The sequence below is a fragment of the Podarcis pityusensis genome (genome assembly GCF_964106645.2).
Source record: "Podarcis pityusensis genome assembly, chromosome: 1".
Lineage (NCBI taxonomy): Eukaryota > Metazoa > Chordata > Lepidosauria > Squamata > Lacertidae > Podarcis > Podarcis pityusensis.
In genome coordinates, this window is record NC_138028.1 from 17,218,194 (window position 1) to 17,234,645 (window position 16,452).

Below are 16,452 nucleotides of genomic sequence, written 5' to 3' on the forward strand. Positions count from 1 at the left end.
CCCAGCACCCTTATTAAACTACAGTTCCTAGGCTTCAAATTCAGTAATGATGGGATACAGGCAGGAGGAGGACTACAAGTTCTGAGACAGCTTTTCTCGCGTATAAATATGTGTCTGTTTGTGTGGACATGCTTGTTTCTGTGCTGTTACATCTGCCAGTTGAGGACTGTCTACAAAAGGAAGATGCCAGAATAAACCTTTTAACGTGCAACTAGATCCCTTTTGGGTTTTGTTGTAACAGACTCAGCACGGCTATGCTTCTGGAAACTTTCCTTGTAGAGAATTTTAGGGGGCAAACTGTCTGTTCCTAAATTATAACTTGCCTGCAGTTTGTTTATTTATTAAAAAGATTCTTAAACCTGCCTTTCAGGGCACGCTGCCCTCACAAAGAGGCTTACGACACTCTGAAAATACACTCTGGTTTGCAAACAAAGAGCTGTTAAGCGCCTTCCTCCTTTCAAAAGACAATAATTATTTTGAAAGCAATAGCCATGGTAGAGTTTCTTTTTTATAAGTGAAATTATCTATCTCTATCTTGTAAAAATCACGTCACTTAGAGACTCCTTACGTAGCAAGAGACTAATAAATAGAAACAGTGATGATGACAATGTATGTCAGACCATGAATATCTCCCCCCGCCCCAATATAGATGGTGGGAACTAATTCAGACAGCGGTGGTGAGTTCATAACTGGGATGATATTTAAATTGGGTACTTCCAAGCTCACAGTCCTAACTATATAAACTTCCATGTTTGGGGGAGATCATGAAGAGTCCAATGTGGTGTATCAGACTTGGAAGCCAAAATTCAAATCCCTTCTCTATCATAGCTGGTGACCCTGGACCCAGGGGTAAGGCACCAAATCTCTCTCTGTTGTGTCTAACTAGCTGCTATCATTGATGTTAAACAAACATTATGGTTTTCATTGTGCAACATATCTCAGTGTTTCAATTTCTGGGAATGGAGTTGAGAGATGACCTAACCTGGGGAGAAAACAGGCAAAGACCTGATGAACAGAGCACAGCAGAGGTTATATTTTCTGAGAATCCTCCAGAAAAATGATCTCTCAAAGGACCTGTGGATGGCAATTTACCATTGTACTGTTGAGAGTGCATTAGCTTATGGTCTGTGTGTGTGGTATGGGAGCTGCACGGCCAGGGAAAAAGCAATGCTGTCCAGGGTTGTAAAGACTGCAGAGAGAATAACTGGGTGCACTCTTCCCACCCTGGATCAAATCTATGCTTCCAGGTCATAAGAAAGCTGCAGAGATAGCGCAGGATAGTGCGCACCCTGGAAATGATCTCTTTCAGCTTTTGCCTTCTGGAAGAAGGTACAATACAGGGTTATAAAGACTAGGACTAGCCGCCTGAGAAACAGTTTCTATCCAAATGCGATTTTGGTTTTAAACGCAGTGTAAGGTAGTCTCTATGGGAGTATATTGTATTTAAATATGGGGTATCAGAGTTTTTAGGGGGTTAACCAGGCTGGGATAGCTGGGATAGCAGGCTTGTTGGTTTTTGAATGTCTGATGTAGATTTTTTCTATTTCGTTGTTCTGTATGGGACAATGATAATAAAGATTATCGTACCGTATATATCATCATCATCATCATCATCATCATCACAAAAGCCCGGCACCTGATCCCTCTCTCTGCCAAGCAGTGGCCACAGCGCATGGGGCCACAGGCTCACACACAGGGTCTGTCTCCCTTTGGAGAATAGAAGACACAGCTGAAACTGTCTTGTTTTAAGAAACAGGGCTTATTCGCCTATTTACACCTTCAGTTTGCATGGAGGAAGTCCAGATCTTACTGCATGGTCCATAGCAGCGCAGGAGACCCTTTTGTCTCCCTCTCCAGGATGGATCTCCCCCCAACTTCCTCCTCCTTCTTCCCAGAAGCACCTTGCTCTCCGTCAGAGCAGTGACCCTGGCAGCCTTACAAATCTCCAGTCTCTGGTCACACCTGAGACAAGAAGTTCCTTGTTGCCTTGTTGACAACCCTCAATGGCTCTCTATTGTAATGCCAATGGTCTGCTCTTCCCTCAGCCAGACAGGCTGGTTTGCATAAGGCGGCCCAGGAATTCCCTGTCCGGCACAGCTCTGCAGTCAGTTTTTTTAATCCATATCCCAATCAAAATCCTAGTATTTATTCGTTCCTAGTGTTTAGGGGGACCCCTCCCTATTTCTATAACATTGGTATTTTGATTGATTGATTAAATTTGTATACCACCCTTCATCTGTAGATCTCAGGATGGTTCACAACACAAAATTACAATATAAAAACCACAAAATGAATAACAAAGAACAACAAACCAATAATTCCCCTTCCCAAAACACATTTAAAAGGGCATGGGATGTCAATCAGGCAAAGGCCTGCTTGAAGTGGAACATTTAAAGAGTTTATGCATATTGTGATTACCCATTAAAAAAACGAGACTGTCCTTCAAACCTCATTTTTAGTTTGACTGCTCATAGTTTATACACCAACGGCAATAGGAGGCACACAATATCTATGATGTGCACCAAGAACAGCTATGGTTAGTTATGGCACTGCTTGGACCAGCCGATCCCTCTCAAATCTACTATCTTGCAGGGTTCTTGCAAGGACAGAATGGGCAGTGTGCCAGCATTGCACTGTAAGTGGCTGGCACATATGATATGGGATCCTCTCCGAAGCCTATGGAGGAGACGTGGGAACTTAACTGCAGCTACCTGAGTTAACCTTCTGCCATTCAACTGGAAACCAGTCTTCTTATGCCTGTGGCACAAACCTCCCGCAGCCAATCACCTGAACACATGATGCAGAACTTTTAATACAGTCTACATAGCATTTTAGAGCGTATGCCGATGTCCAGAATGTAAGACTTTGGGGCTTACAGGGTTATGTTACTAGAAGCCACATAGTGTACATAGGCTCTTCCACTGTGGGAGGCAGCCGGCTCAATGTTTGCAGCCAAGTGTAAATAGACTTGGGGAAACCTGAGCCTTGGCTTTAACATATAAACTTTCATGAGGTTCATAAAGCTACAGACCTAAACAAGTTTACTTCAACCTGGGTCCTACTGATTTAATTGGGGCTTGGCTTCCAAATTAGTATGCTTAAAATTTTTAGGCTAAATATCTATCTAAGCTTTGCATTTTTCATGCTGTTAAACAGTAACAGAATACCAGCAAAGATACGTATCTAAAGAGAGAGAGAGCAAGCAAGCTCAATTTTAGTTTTCAGAATTAACTACTGAAATGTCATGAGAAAGAAGACAAACAAGGCACCCTGGAAAGCAACTCAAAATAAATTAAGCAATAAATACTATGATTAGAGATGTCAATTCCAGTTGCTCACTGCTCCTCATTTTTCCAGTCTGAATTTCAGTTCTCCATATTTCTCCACACCTTTGCATTTTTTCAAAGTCCTTATTAAAATTCTCCTAATGTGAATTTTTCCTAATATACAATTTTATGTATGTTATTTTGCCCAATATCCATATTTTTTGCAATCCTTTTTCCTTAATATCATGCACTTCTGTATGCTACTTTCACCAATATATACATTTACATATATACAAATGTGCATTCTTGGCTAGAGAACTGCACTGCAAAATTCAGAGAAATGCAAGTTTCAAAGGATGGCAGCCTACTCATTTATCTATTGCTTTAGGAATCATTACTTAAATAAGGTATGAACTTAACCACATTTCTCCCCAACACTAATTATGACCAGACTGCTCCTTTGTAAATAAATCACCCTACAATCAGCACCTGAAGTCACACAGCAGTACTTGAGTCCCCCAAATCTTGCATTCAGCTTTTCAGGTAACAAGGACCATTACTGCATCTCCCAGTGCTGTGTGCATTTTAAAAAAAATGAATTGCAGCAAATATCCTTGCAGCAATGAAGGACAGCGCATTTTATACTTTCCCTCTGTACTGTTTTACTAACTAAAACTGCCAGCCCAGGTTGCAGTTTTCCACACAGGAGGTATTTCCCCCCTGTGGATGAAACAGCTGCCAGAGGTATGTGCAGTTTTTATTGGAAAAATGGAACAGCTTAAAGATCATGTTCACAGCAAGTATCTCTTCGACTCCAAGTGTCCAAAGATGCTGTTTTTGGCTGCAGCTGAAGTGGTTAGCCAAGATGTGAAGCCTTCCGTGCTGTTCATATATAACTGCACATCAGCCCTGCAAAACTGGGTGTGTGTGTCATCTTATAGCCTCTTATACTGGGGACAGCAGAATTCTATTGCCCAGAAGTGTTTTTCTTTTTTGCCGCACAAACGGACCTCCATCTCGGGTGGTCAGACATTGTAATAAAAGTTTGTGCAATGGATTTACAGCTCTGGAGCACACATGTCAAAGGCAATAACCAAGTCATTTCATACGAACCCCGAAGAGAAATATAACATGAAAGAGGTTGGCAGGCTGCCATAACTGTCCCACAGCCCTGCTTTTGTCCGTGAAAGGAGTAAATTCATTGATTATTGTTTCAATGGTAGTTTCCCCTTTATGTTTGGGCAAAGAGCAGCCACTTGGCTTTGCCATTCAACATGGCGAGACTGACTTTACTCCCAGCACTGCAAACTGCACCACAATTGCATAACGGAGGTGTGCTCACCTTCCACAGCTGGTTTTAAGCCACTTGAGCTGTGCTACCCTGAAAACTTCCAGAATCTTACAAGAGCATGCCCCAGAAAGGGGCGGAACGCACATTTTAAAATGTACTCTAAAAACCAAGGCACCCATCTTCTCCACCCTTACTTGCTTTGGAGCGGAAAATAGATCCTGCGCTAAGAACGCAGCAAAAAAACCAAAAAGATGTCCAGCAAAGCACTGTCACGGCAAGAAGGCAAACAGGTAAGAAAGAAGAGGAAAAGGGAGGCAGATGACTGCCAGCCTTCCTTACCTCCATCTTGCAGAGAGTTCATGATATTCAGGGCAAACAGCATGGCGTTTGAGAACGTGGTCGCCTCCTCCTTGCTGGCAAAGTTCAGCCCATAGACCTGCCGCGCATCGCGCCACTGATGGAATGTTGGCGTCGCCTGGTTGTACTTTAGTCCTTTCACAATTGAATAATTGATCACTACCTGAAATATAAAGTGGGGAAGATGAATACTAAAGGAACGAGAAAGAATGGAAGGAAGGGAGAAAATCAGTGACTGCTGCAGGAGGGGGAAGGACAACGGTGTCTTTCTGCTTTTTTCCCCCCAGAAACTTGTGCGCTCCTCTGGTTTGCCAGAAGCGGCTTAGTCATCCTGTCCACATGACCTGGAAGCTGTACGCTGGCTCCCTCGGCCAATAAAGCGAGATGAGCGCCGCAACCCCAGAGTCGGTCACAACTGGACCTAACGGTCAGGGGTCCTCCATCGGTGTTACGTAAAAGAAGTTGCAGGGGAGGGGCCTGTCTCCTCACTCCCTTCCTCGTATTAATACCTCACATGCTTTTATATCAGAGAGCAACAACAACAACAACAGACGACATCAAGAAAGTTAGTTTTATCCCTCACTCTAATCGCACATTAAGGCCCTCATCCAATTCTAATTGGGAGGGGGTGATGTGTGGGGCTGCCATTTCCTTCATCACACCCCTGTTGCCCCGGCCTAGCCACCCTCCATGAAGTGGGGAGCCTGTTTTCTCTCTCCACGCTATTGCCCATGTAAATGGTTTTTTTGTTATTGCTTAAAGGGGCCTTGAGGACCACCTCTCCCCATATAAACTGACCCAGACTATCTTCTGAGGCCCTTTCTGAAGTGGCTCCCCATTTGGGGAATGCACTCCCCAGGAAGGTTCGGCTGCCGCCTTCATTATACATTTTAAGGCACCAGGAGAAAATATTCCTCTTCAACAGGGCCTCTGGCTGATTAACATCCTTCAGCCTTTTAAATGTGTTTCTGAGAGGGAGGGGGCTACTCTTATCTGGTTTTTGTTTTAACTATTTATTTGCGTTTTTAATCTTGTGTTTTTATCTCGTGAACCGCCCTGAGATCTTTTGATGAAGGGCGGTATATAAATCTAATAAATAAATAAAAGTTAAACATGAATAAAAAACTGCGTTTTACTCATATTTAAGCGATACACACACATGTTAAAAATGTCATAAGTAGACACATTTAACAGGATAAGCATTATAAATACAAAGAAAACTCTCCCTAAAATTATTTGTCAGTTTAATCATTTGTGAAGCACCCCAGATTTTGCTTAACCATTCCTTGCTTATTCTGGGCCTGAGCTACACGCCATGTATTGGTTCCAGAAGGCCTGAAGTGAGGAGTCTGTTCTATGCTTTAGGTTCCGTATTGCTCAGGAACCTAATGTACAGAGAGCCCGCAAACTACTTTTGAGTTTTTTTCTACAATCAAGCGGTGTATAAATTTTATGAAACAAACAAATAAATATGCAGAACAGGCTCCCTGCATCGGGGGGGGGGGGGCACACTCTTTGTAGTAGTTGTGAACCTCATTTCCAAATACCAGGATGTACTGAGTAGAACCTCATTAAAATGGCGCCTATTCCGCTTCGCCCGTAATTACAACGTTGACCGTGGCAAATTGCATCCACCCATTCAAGTCATATAGTCTACAATAAAAATTGGGAGCCACCGCAAATATACAAAGCTCGTGAACTACGATGAGGTCACACATGTAAGATTATCAGAACCGGGGGGCTTAAGTAGTCGGAGCCAATGAAACGGCAGATTTAAAAATACACACTCAGCGGTTTCAATTTAAAGCCCCAAAGCTCTCCCTTCATTCTACTGTAATCAGATGAAGACACTTCTCTGGCTTTTAAAATACTGATTTCGTCTCTCTTATACAAATAGAAAGATTTGGGGTGGAGGCTCTTTCCAGCCACTCACCAAACCCTCAGAGGGGACAGAGAAGTGGAATGTTACACATTCTGTGTTATTTACCACAAGCTGATGAGAGATAAGTGGAAAGCGCACGGTGTAGCCATCTGGGCATTTTTTTTAAATAAAAAATCCAATGCTGTTTCAGCCTGCATACATACTATACAGCGCATTCCGGACCCCCAATTATCATGGAAACTAGAGTTTAAAGGTGCTGAGAATTGTAGCTCTGGGAGGGGTATTCCAGGATTTGGAGGTAGGAGGAATGTGCTATAAATGTATCATGTGTCCGCCACCCCAGTGTTAGCCAATGAGTAGGTATTCTGTGCTAATACGCATCATCCTTTCCTCCTTCAGAAAAAATAGTTTCCTTTTTGTTTTCATAGGTTTTTTCAGCCTTTGGAAAGATAATTTGGATTTTTGCAGACTTCTGTAAATCTATGCTCAGCGTACATAATGTATTCTGGCTACAGGCTTCAAGGCGGGACTATTTATCTATCATCTATCTATCTATCTATCATCTATCTATCTATCTATATCTATCATCACCTATCGGTTTGGGGGTTGTTTTTTTAAAGCACAAAACCACAGGCCCTGCTTATTGGTTTTTATTTTAAAACATACAGACAGGAAATTGCAAGAAGCCACAGTTACTCACTTGCTGATCTTGTAGTTTAACTCCGACTACTCTAAATGTGTTACTGGCAGTGTTGTGGTAGATGTTGATTCGGCTGAAGCCTTGTTGGCCGGGCTTTATTGGCACCCATTTCTTACTGGTATCGTCGTAGACCATAACTGACGCCCGGGCTTGGCAAATACTCTGTTCACTGCAAAGGAAGCAAATGAAAAGCATTAACAAAAGGAAATGGAAGGCATAGGATCCATGACACATCTTATAGTCCGAGAGATAGAGAAATAACAATACTACTTTGACATTTTATTAAAACATTTTATATTCCAGAGTGCTACAGCTGTTTGCTATGGGGACAGGGGCTGCTGTTCAGTGACAGACCACATGCAGGTACAGCTGGGAAAAGCTTCTGTCTGAATCTTTGTATGAAAGTAAAGTCAAAGGTACCCCTGAAAGTTAAGTCCAGTCCCGGACGACTCTGGGGTTGCAGCGCTCATCTCGCTCTATAGCCCAAGGGAGCTGGCATTTGTCCGCAGTCAGCTTCCAGGTCATGTGGCCAACATGACTAAGCCGCTTCTGGCAAACCAGAGCAGCGCACGGAAACGCTGTTTACCTTCCCGCTGGAGCGGTACCTATTTATCTACTTGCACTTTGATGTGCTTTTGAACAGCTAGGTGGGCAGGAGCTGGGACCGAACAACAGGAGCTCACTCTGTCGCGGGGATGCTAACCGCCGACCTTCTGATCAGCAAGCCCTAGGCTCAGTGGTTTAGACCACAGCGCCACCCGCATCCCCTTGTATGAAACTAGTTGATGTAAATCAGGGATGGGGAACCTATGGCCTTATGGATGTCATTGGATTCCAACTCTGATCACGCCTGACCCTTGGGTACATTGGCTTGAGCAGATGGGAGCTGGAGTCTAACAACAGTTGAAAGGATAGGATCTCCTTCCTTATAAGAATCATAGAAACATAGAATTGTAGAGCTGGAAGGGACCCCAAGAGCCATCTCAGCATACCCCCAGCAATGCAAGAATCTCAACTAAAGCATCCAAGACAGATGGCCATCCAAGATCTGCTTAAAACCTCCAATGAAGTACGTAGAGTTCACAAACTCCCAAGGGAGTCCATTCCATTGTCTCTTGATGCAGATAATACTAGACTAGTTGGACCAATCCCCTTCATGGCTCACTGCCTTGCCGTGGCGAAGGCGCTTGAATAACTCAGAGAAGCTATGAACTATGCCGAGCAGGGCACCCAAGATGAACAGGTCATAGTGGAGAGTTTTGACCAAACGTGATCCACCTGGAGGAGGAACCGGCAAGCCACTCCAGTATCCCTGCCAAGAAAACTCCATGGACAAAGACAACAGGCATATAAAAGTTATGACGCTGGAAGATGAGCCCCTCAGGTCGGAAGGTGTCCAACATGCTACTGGGGAAGAGCGGAGGACAAGTACAAGTAGATCCAGAGCTGATGAAGCGGCTGGGCCAAAGCAGAAAGGACGCTCAGTTGCGGATATGCATGGAAGCGAAAGGAAAGTCCAATGCTGTAAAGAAAAATATTGCATAGGAACCTGGAATGTAAGAACCATGAACCTGGGTAAGTTGGATGTGGTCAAAAATGAGATGGCAAGAATAAATATTGACATCCTGGGGATCAGTGAACTAAAATGGACGGGAATGGGCGAATTCAGTTCGGATGACTATCATATCTACTACTGTGGGCAAGAAACCCGTAAAAGAAATGGAGTGGCCCTCATAGTCAACAAAAGAGTGGCGAAAGCTGTACTGGGATGCAATCTCAAAAATGATAGAATGATCTCGATACGAATCCAAGGCAGACCTTTTAACATCACAGTAATCCAAGTTTATGCACCAACTACTGGTGCTGAAGAAACTGAAATTGACCAATTCTATGAAGACTTACAAGACCTTATAGAAGTGACACCAAAGAAGGATGTTCTTCTCATTATAAGGGATTGGAATGCTAAATCAAGAGATAAAAGGAACAACTGGCAAGTTTGGCCTTGGAGATCAAAACGAAGCAGGGCAAAGGCTAATAGAGTTCTGTCAAGAGAACAAGCTGGTCATCACAAACACGCTTTTCCAACAACACAAGAGACGACTCTACACATGGACATCACCAGGTGGGCAACATCGAAATCAGATTGATTATATTCTCTGCAGCCAAAGATGGAGAAGCTCTATACAGTCAGCAAAAACAAGACCTGGAGCTGACTGTGGCTCAGATCATCAGCTTCTTATAGCAAAATCCAAGCTTAAACTGAAGAAAGTAGGAAAAACCACCGGGCCGGTAAGATACAATCTAAACCAAATCCCCTATGAATACACAGTGGAAGTGAGGAACAGGTTTAAGGATTTAGATTTGCTGGACAGAGTGCCTGAAGAACTATGGGTGGAGGCTCGCAACATTATACAGGAGGCAGCAACTAAAACCATCCCAATGAAAAAGAAATGCAAGAAAGCAAAGTGGCTGTCCAACGAGGCCTTACAAATAGCGGGGGTGAGAACGCAAGCAAAATGCGAGGGAGATAGTGAAAGATACAGGAAATTGAATGCAGATTTCCAAAGAATAGCAAGGAGAGACAATAAGGCCTTCTTAAACAAGCAATGCAAAGAAATAGAGGAAAACAACAGAATGGGAAGAACCAGAGATCTGTTCAAGAAAATCGGAAATATGAAAGGAACATTTCTTACAAAGATTACCATAATAAAGGACAAAAGTGGTAAGGACCTAACAGAAGCAGAAGACATCAAGAAGAGGTGGCAAGAATACACAGAGGAATTATACCAGAAAGATATGGCTGTCTCGTACACCCCAGGTAGTGTGGTTGCTGACCTTGAGTCAGACATCCTGGAGAGTGAAGTCAAATTCCACTGGCCTTAGAAAGCACTGCAAATAACAAGGCCAGTGGAAGTGATGGTATTCCAGCTGAACTATTTAAAATTTTAAAAGATGATGCTGTTAAGGTGCTACACTCAATATGCCAGCAAGTTTGGAAAACTCAGCAGTGGCCAGAGGATTGGAGAAGATCAGTCTACATCCCAATCCCAAAGAAGGGCAGTGCCAAAGAATGCTTCAACTACCGCACAATTGCACTCATTTCACACGCTAGCAAGGTTATGCTTAAAATTCTACAAGGAAGGCTCAAGCAATATGTGGACCGAGAACTCCCAGAAGTGCAAGCTGGATTTAGAAGAGGCAGAGGAACCAGAGACCAAATTGCAAACATGCGCTGGATTATGGAGAAAGCTAGAGAGTTCCAGAAAGACATCTACTTCTGCTTCATTGACTATGCAAAAGCCTTTGACTGTGTCGACCACAGCAAACTATGGCAAGTTCTTAAAGAAATGGGAGTGCCTGATCACCTCATCCGTCTCCTGAGAAATCTCTATGTGGGACAAGAAGCTACAGTTAGAATTGGATATGGAACAACTGATTGGTTCAAAATTGGGAAAGGAGTACGACAAGGCTGTATATTGTCTCCCTGCTTATTTAACTTATATGCAGAATTCATCATGCGAAAGGCTGGGCTGGATGAATCTGAAGCCGGAATTAAGATTGCCGGAAGAAATATCAACAACCTCAGATATGCAGATGACACAACATTGATGGCAGAAAGTGAGGAGGAATTAAAGAATCTTTTATTGAGGGTGAAAGAGGAGAGTGCAAAATATGGTCTGAAGCTCAACATCAAAAAATCGAAGATCATGGCCACTGGTCCCATCACCTCCTAGCAAATAGAAGGGGAAGAAATGAAGGCAGTAAGAGATTTTACTTTCTTGGGCTCCATGATCACTGCAGATGGTGACAGCAGTCACGAAATTAAAAGACGCCTGCTTCTTGGGAGAAAAGCAATGACAAACCTAGACAGCATCTTAAAAAGCAGAGACATCACCTTGCCAACAAAGGTCCGTATAGTAAAAGCTATGGTTTTCCCAGTAGTGATGTATGGAAGTGAGAGCCGGACCATAAAGAAGGCTGATCGCCAAAGAATTGATGCTTTTGAATTATGGTGCTGGAGGAGACTCTTGAGAGTCCCATGGACTGCAAGAAGATCAAACGTATCCATTCTTAAGGAAATCAGCCCTGAGTGCTCACTGGAAGGACAGATCGTGAAGCTGAGGCTCCAATACTTTGGCCACCTCATGAGAAGAGAAGACTCCCTGGAAAAGACCCTGATGTTGGGAAAGATGGAGGGCACAAGGAGAAGGGGACGACAGAGGATGAGATGGTTGGATGGTGTTCTTGAAGCTACCAGCATGAGTTTGATCAAACTGCGGGAGGCAGTGGAGGACAGAAGTGCCTGGCGTGCTCTGGTCCATGGGGTCACGAAGAGTTGGATACGACTAAACGACTAAACAACAACAAGTTGGACCAATTGTCCAACTTCATGTAAAGAAGCTTTTTATGCTCGTAGTTGATCATTCCAGTACTTGCTCAGCTATCTTTGGACAGTTCTGCTACAACACTGACTTACATTGCATGATGAAAACCTCTTTGTGTAGATGGGATTTGCCCACTCTCACAATTACAAGATGCTGAGCAAGTGAAAATAAGCTTGGTTATTTTTGTGATTCTATATCCATGCACATATGGATTTGCCTTACAAAGGTTCAGGCCCTTGATCCTGTTTGTCCAGTATTACTTCACCAGCAGAGAAAGTCTCACCAGCAGAGACTTTCTAAGACCCCAGACAGATAGATGCAGCGTCCAGCATGCTACCAAATATCATTTTACTGGAGGCAGTAGTTATTGAACCTGTGGTCATATGCATGCAGAAACATGTGTTTCCACTAGGACATGGGCCCATCTTCCCAACTTAGTACATTTAAATGTGTGTGTGTTTTTAAATGTCCTGCTGTATTGGCTTCTGCTAATGGCATTCAATTTGCCCGTGCTGCTTGCAGTTTCTCTGCAGGAACTGCCATGTAGAAGCATTGCTGGCCGGGGGGGCCACTAGGGGGCGCATCATAAGATGGCTGACAATAACATCTCTCCGACCCACACGAGGTAATTTGGAGGCTATGATGGGAGTAATTAGCCTCCCTACCCACCCAGGATGGTGGGGGGGACTGCCCTTGCCTGCTGTGCCCTATACCACCCCCGAATTTGTGGGGATGGGGGCACTAGGCACAAAGCCCTCCTGTGGGATTTCGGCGCTCCTGGATGCCGTCTCTGATCCGCGCCACTAGCTGCAAGAACTTCAAAAGAAACAATTTGGATGAAGCGAATGCACATATTTCAAGGAAGGAGGGGGAGTAAAGACTGCTAACAGAAGAGATCTCTGATAAAACAAGACGAGTCGGAGGAACAAGTATTGATTATGAGAAGATACGCCAAGACTCGGTATGGTAAAGGGACTGATGACTGATGGGGGAGGGGAAAAAAAACCTTTCCTTTCTTTCCTTATGTGATTAAACAAGAATCCCCTCCCCTCACAATTCAGAAATGTCGTTTTAAGGACTTAAGCTGTGGATTTAAGGCTGTGTGGAGATAAACTTTCGAACCAAAGCATGTTTTAAGAAGAGCATGGAATGACGCAGTTAAAAATGCTGTCGCCATATTGGGAAGTTCTGACGGAGGACTTAAGTCTGGGAGGAGAAATAGAGAAATAGAGCTGTTTTTATATTGTGGGTGAAACTCCTCAGAGGGACTTAAGAACGACAGTTCTGTAATTAATGATGGAAAGAGCGATGTTATCTATGAAGGCGATGATATATGGAAACCATCTCGATTTGAGGATTGGAAGAACGGAAGAAATTCACACAGGATTATTATTGGTGTTTATCGGCTTAAGGAGACTATCAGAAGAGATCATAAAGAAAAAAGAGAAAATATATGAACAAGATGTGATGTGGAAACAGCAAGATAAGACTGGATAGAATTATGAAGTCTGTTTGGACTGATTTGGACTGATTTGGACATTAAAGCAGTAGCAAGAAGATGATCAGAACCCCCTTCGGATCTTGAAATATGGGTCCCCTCAACAACAAAATTTAAAATTCGGCTTTGTAATTTGGAATTTATGTGATGTGATTTAATTTGATTTGATTGGCCGGTTAATAAAAATTATTTTTTTTAAAAAAATGCCCTGCTGTATTTGCCCGTGCTGCTTGCAGTTTCTCTGCAGGAACTGCCATGTAGAAGCATTGCTGGCCATTATCACATCTCCAACTCAAGTCCTTGGTACTGGGTCACTCTACTGGGTTGGAGAAAATCCCCCAGTTTCAAGAAGGGCCTCCAATCTGGTTCTTACAGATTCTGGGAAGAGTTTTACGGCTGCTAAGTAAACTACAGAAGTAACACCCTAGCACAACGGTATATTTTGTCCCATAATAGCTATTTGTTCTAATGTTCTAAATCAATACCAGCCCATTTCATTGTAGATAGCCAAAGGCTTACACAATGGACGACAGAGAATAAAAGGAAAACTTCTAAAATCATACAACGTAACCTGTAGCAGTTTACAGCATAAAAGAAATTTACAACAGTAAAATTTAACATTGCAGTGCATTCACATAGCTAGAACGGAGCTTCTTGGCTGCCATTGCAAATTTGGCTACCTGGTGTGTAATGTATAAATATTTATCCGCGAGAAGTTCAACTGTCACTTCCTGTGAGGATTGACCTGGATGGCAATTAAGAATAGGCAATACAGTGGTACCTCGGGTTGCATACGCTTCAGGTTACATATGCTTCAGGTTACAGACTCCGCTAACCCAGAAATAGTACCTCGGGTTAAGAACTCTGCTTCAGGATGAGAACAGAAATCGTGCTCCGGCTGCGCGGCAGCAGCAGGAGACCCCATTAGCTAAAGTTGTGCTTCAGGTTAAGAACAGTTTCAGGTTAAGAATGGACCTCCGGAACAAATTAAGTACTTAACCCGAGGTACCACTGTATAAATTTTCCTTTGGGTGTTGTATACAGGGGGCAAATCAGAAGATAGTATGTAATGTCCTCTACCCTTATTGCATTCAGATATAAATATATATATTTGTGATCCATATGGGGAATTCCCTGATATCTCCCCTCTAAATATGCTGAGGGAAATCTGTTGGAATCTTAGTTCTACGAAGGCCCTGTGTAATGTTCTAATATTGGCTGTCTTTGGCAAATTCAAAGCAGCAAAGACATGAGATATGGTGATATTTTACAAACTTTATAATTTATGTTTTGAAGTATTCCATTATAGAGCATTTAAATGTAGAATGCAAAGGAACAATAAGAACCCATTTGCACGCATTAAGCCAGCTAATGTTTCATTAAAAATAATAATTTCACAACCCAAATTAGTGTGTGGGCAGGACATCAAAAGCAGACAGGATGAGTGTGTTTTTGCCAGTTTCATAAACACTAAAACAAGCTTTTGTAAAGAGCATTTCAATTCTGCTGCCTTCCAATGTGAAGGAGGAGTCATTTATTTTGCAAAATCTTCCCAGAACCATGCTGTTGGCATATCACTCCCTAACTTAGGACCAATCTAGATGTTGTGGATGCAGACCCCTGATTTAGAAAGTGGATGCAGTCAACACTTTTAAAGAAGTGGCCTGCTCTGATATGTCATACCTGTTTTCGGTTATGATTTTGCTGTTGTATTTGTATTTGTTGTATTTGATTTTGCATTTTAATAAAATTTAAAAAGTGTGGTGGGAATGACTCCAAAATGGTAAGCAAGTGGTTGTGTGTATATGGGTGAGTTAATCTGTCAAACCTGGTAGTTTCTCCTTTTTCCAATCTTAAATTCAGTTCTTCATATTTCCACAGCAGTCTGCTTTTTTTTTTTTAAGTCCTCATGAAACTTCACGAGCATTTTACGGCAGATTTCATGTATGGGTGTCTGTGTTTGTACGCAGTTTTGCCTAACATACACATTTTTGCAAGGCAAAAATTTCTGTATGTTATTTTCACTAATATATACATTTTTTATGCACACTTTACCCTAACAGGTGCATTTCTGTACACTATACTTGGTTTGAGAAGTGCATTGCAAAATTCAGAGATTCAATCCACACATTACAAATTAAGCAGATTCGACTTTGAATATGAACTGAAGCAAGTTTTTGCTGCTTCCCTAGGTGTGACTTTTCATCAGCCCACTGTTTTCCACCATCACCACAATCCAGGCCACTTCCTCCTAGCTGAGCTAGTCCGAGAGAAGTGTCTCAGTAATAGGGTGTTGAAGCAATAGGCAGAGGACTGGTTTAGCATTTCAGAGCTTGCAGCTGACCCAATGAAACACCACTGCTTTACAATCCATAGTGTAACCTGCATTCTGAGACACGGGGTACTTTTGTAACAAATGACAATATTTCCCACTAGGCAAACTATAACCAACAACAACACAGACATTGTATGGAGTAGAGTTTCTTCATGCTCATAATCGCCTTATATTACACAGACTACAGAACCAACCAGTTGTGGGCACAGGTCAGTCCAGGAAGATTTCTGGTGGTTGAGTAGAGCATCCCCAGAGGGCTCCATTGCTTATACTCAATAGCAACGGCATCCATGTGGCCAAAATTTTAGGGGGAAGCCCAGAGAGATTTTTTTTTTTTAAAAAAATTGATGCAAGAAGCTAAGGTTTACTATTTCCACACTTGAAAACTGCCCCCACTCAAGTACAGGATGTCCAGTGCACCTAGGTACCTATAACCATAACACTTTGGTTGCTTCCAGACTGTCAGTATTTTGTGGGAGGGACCAAAATGAATATAGGAGATGTAGGTTTGTGAAATTAAAGTGGATTATAGCACTCTGGGGCAATAGTAAAGGTAAAGGGATCCCTGACCATTAGGTCCAGTCGTGTCCGACTCAGGGGTTGTGGCGCTCATCTTGCTTTATTGGCCGAGGGAGCTGGCGTACAGCTTCCGGGTGGAAGAGCAGATTTGTTGAGCAAGGGCACCAAATCAACCTGTAAGTGGTTTCTGGCTCGTGACTGAATTCGACCTGAAAATGG

General features: G+C 42.8%; 1 protein-coding gene across 13 annotated transcripts in view; it reads right to left on the reverse strand.

Annotated features, from left to right (window-relative positions):
• The window catches only part of EVL (Enah/Vasp-like), a 154,596-nt gene that overhangs the window by 60,056 nt on the left and 78,088 nt on the right, over positions 1-16,452 (reverse strand). For all 13 annotated transcript variants that reach the window (XM_081022524.1, XM_081022531.1, XM_081022530.1 and 10 more), the window contains exons 2-3: positions 7,497-7,665; positions 4,897-5,077 (exon numbers count right to left, since the gene is read on the reverse strand). In XM_081022524.1, coding sequence (XP_080878650.1) covers positions 4,897-5,077; positions 7,497-7,665 — 350 coding nt within the window. The remainder of the gene's footprint in view (positions 1-4,896; positions 5,078-7,496; positions 7,666-16,452) is intronic.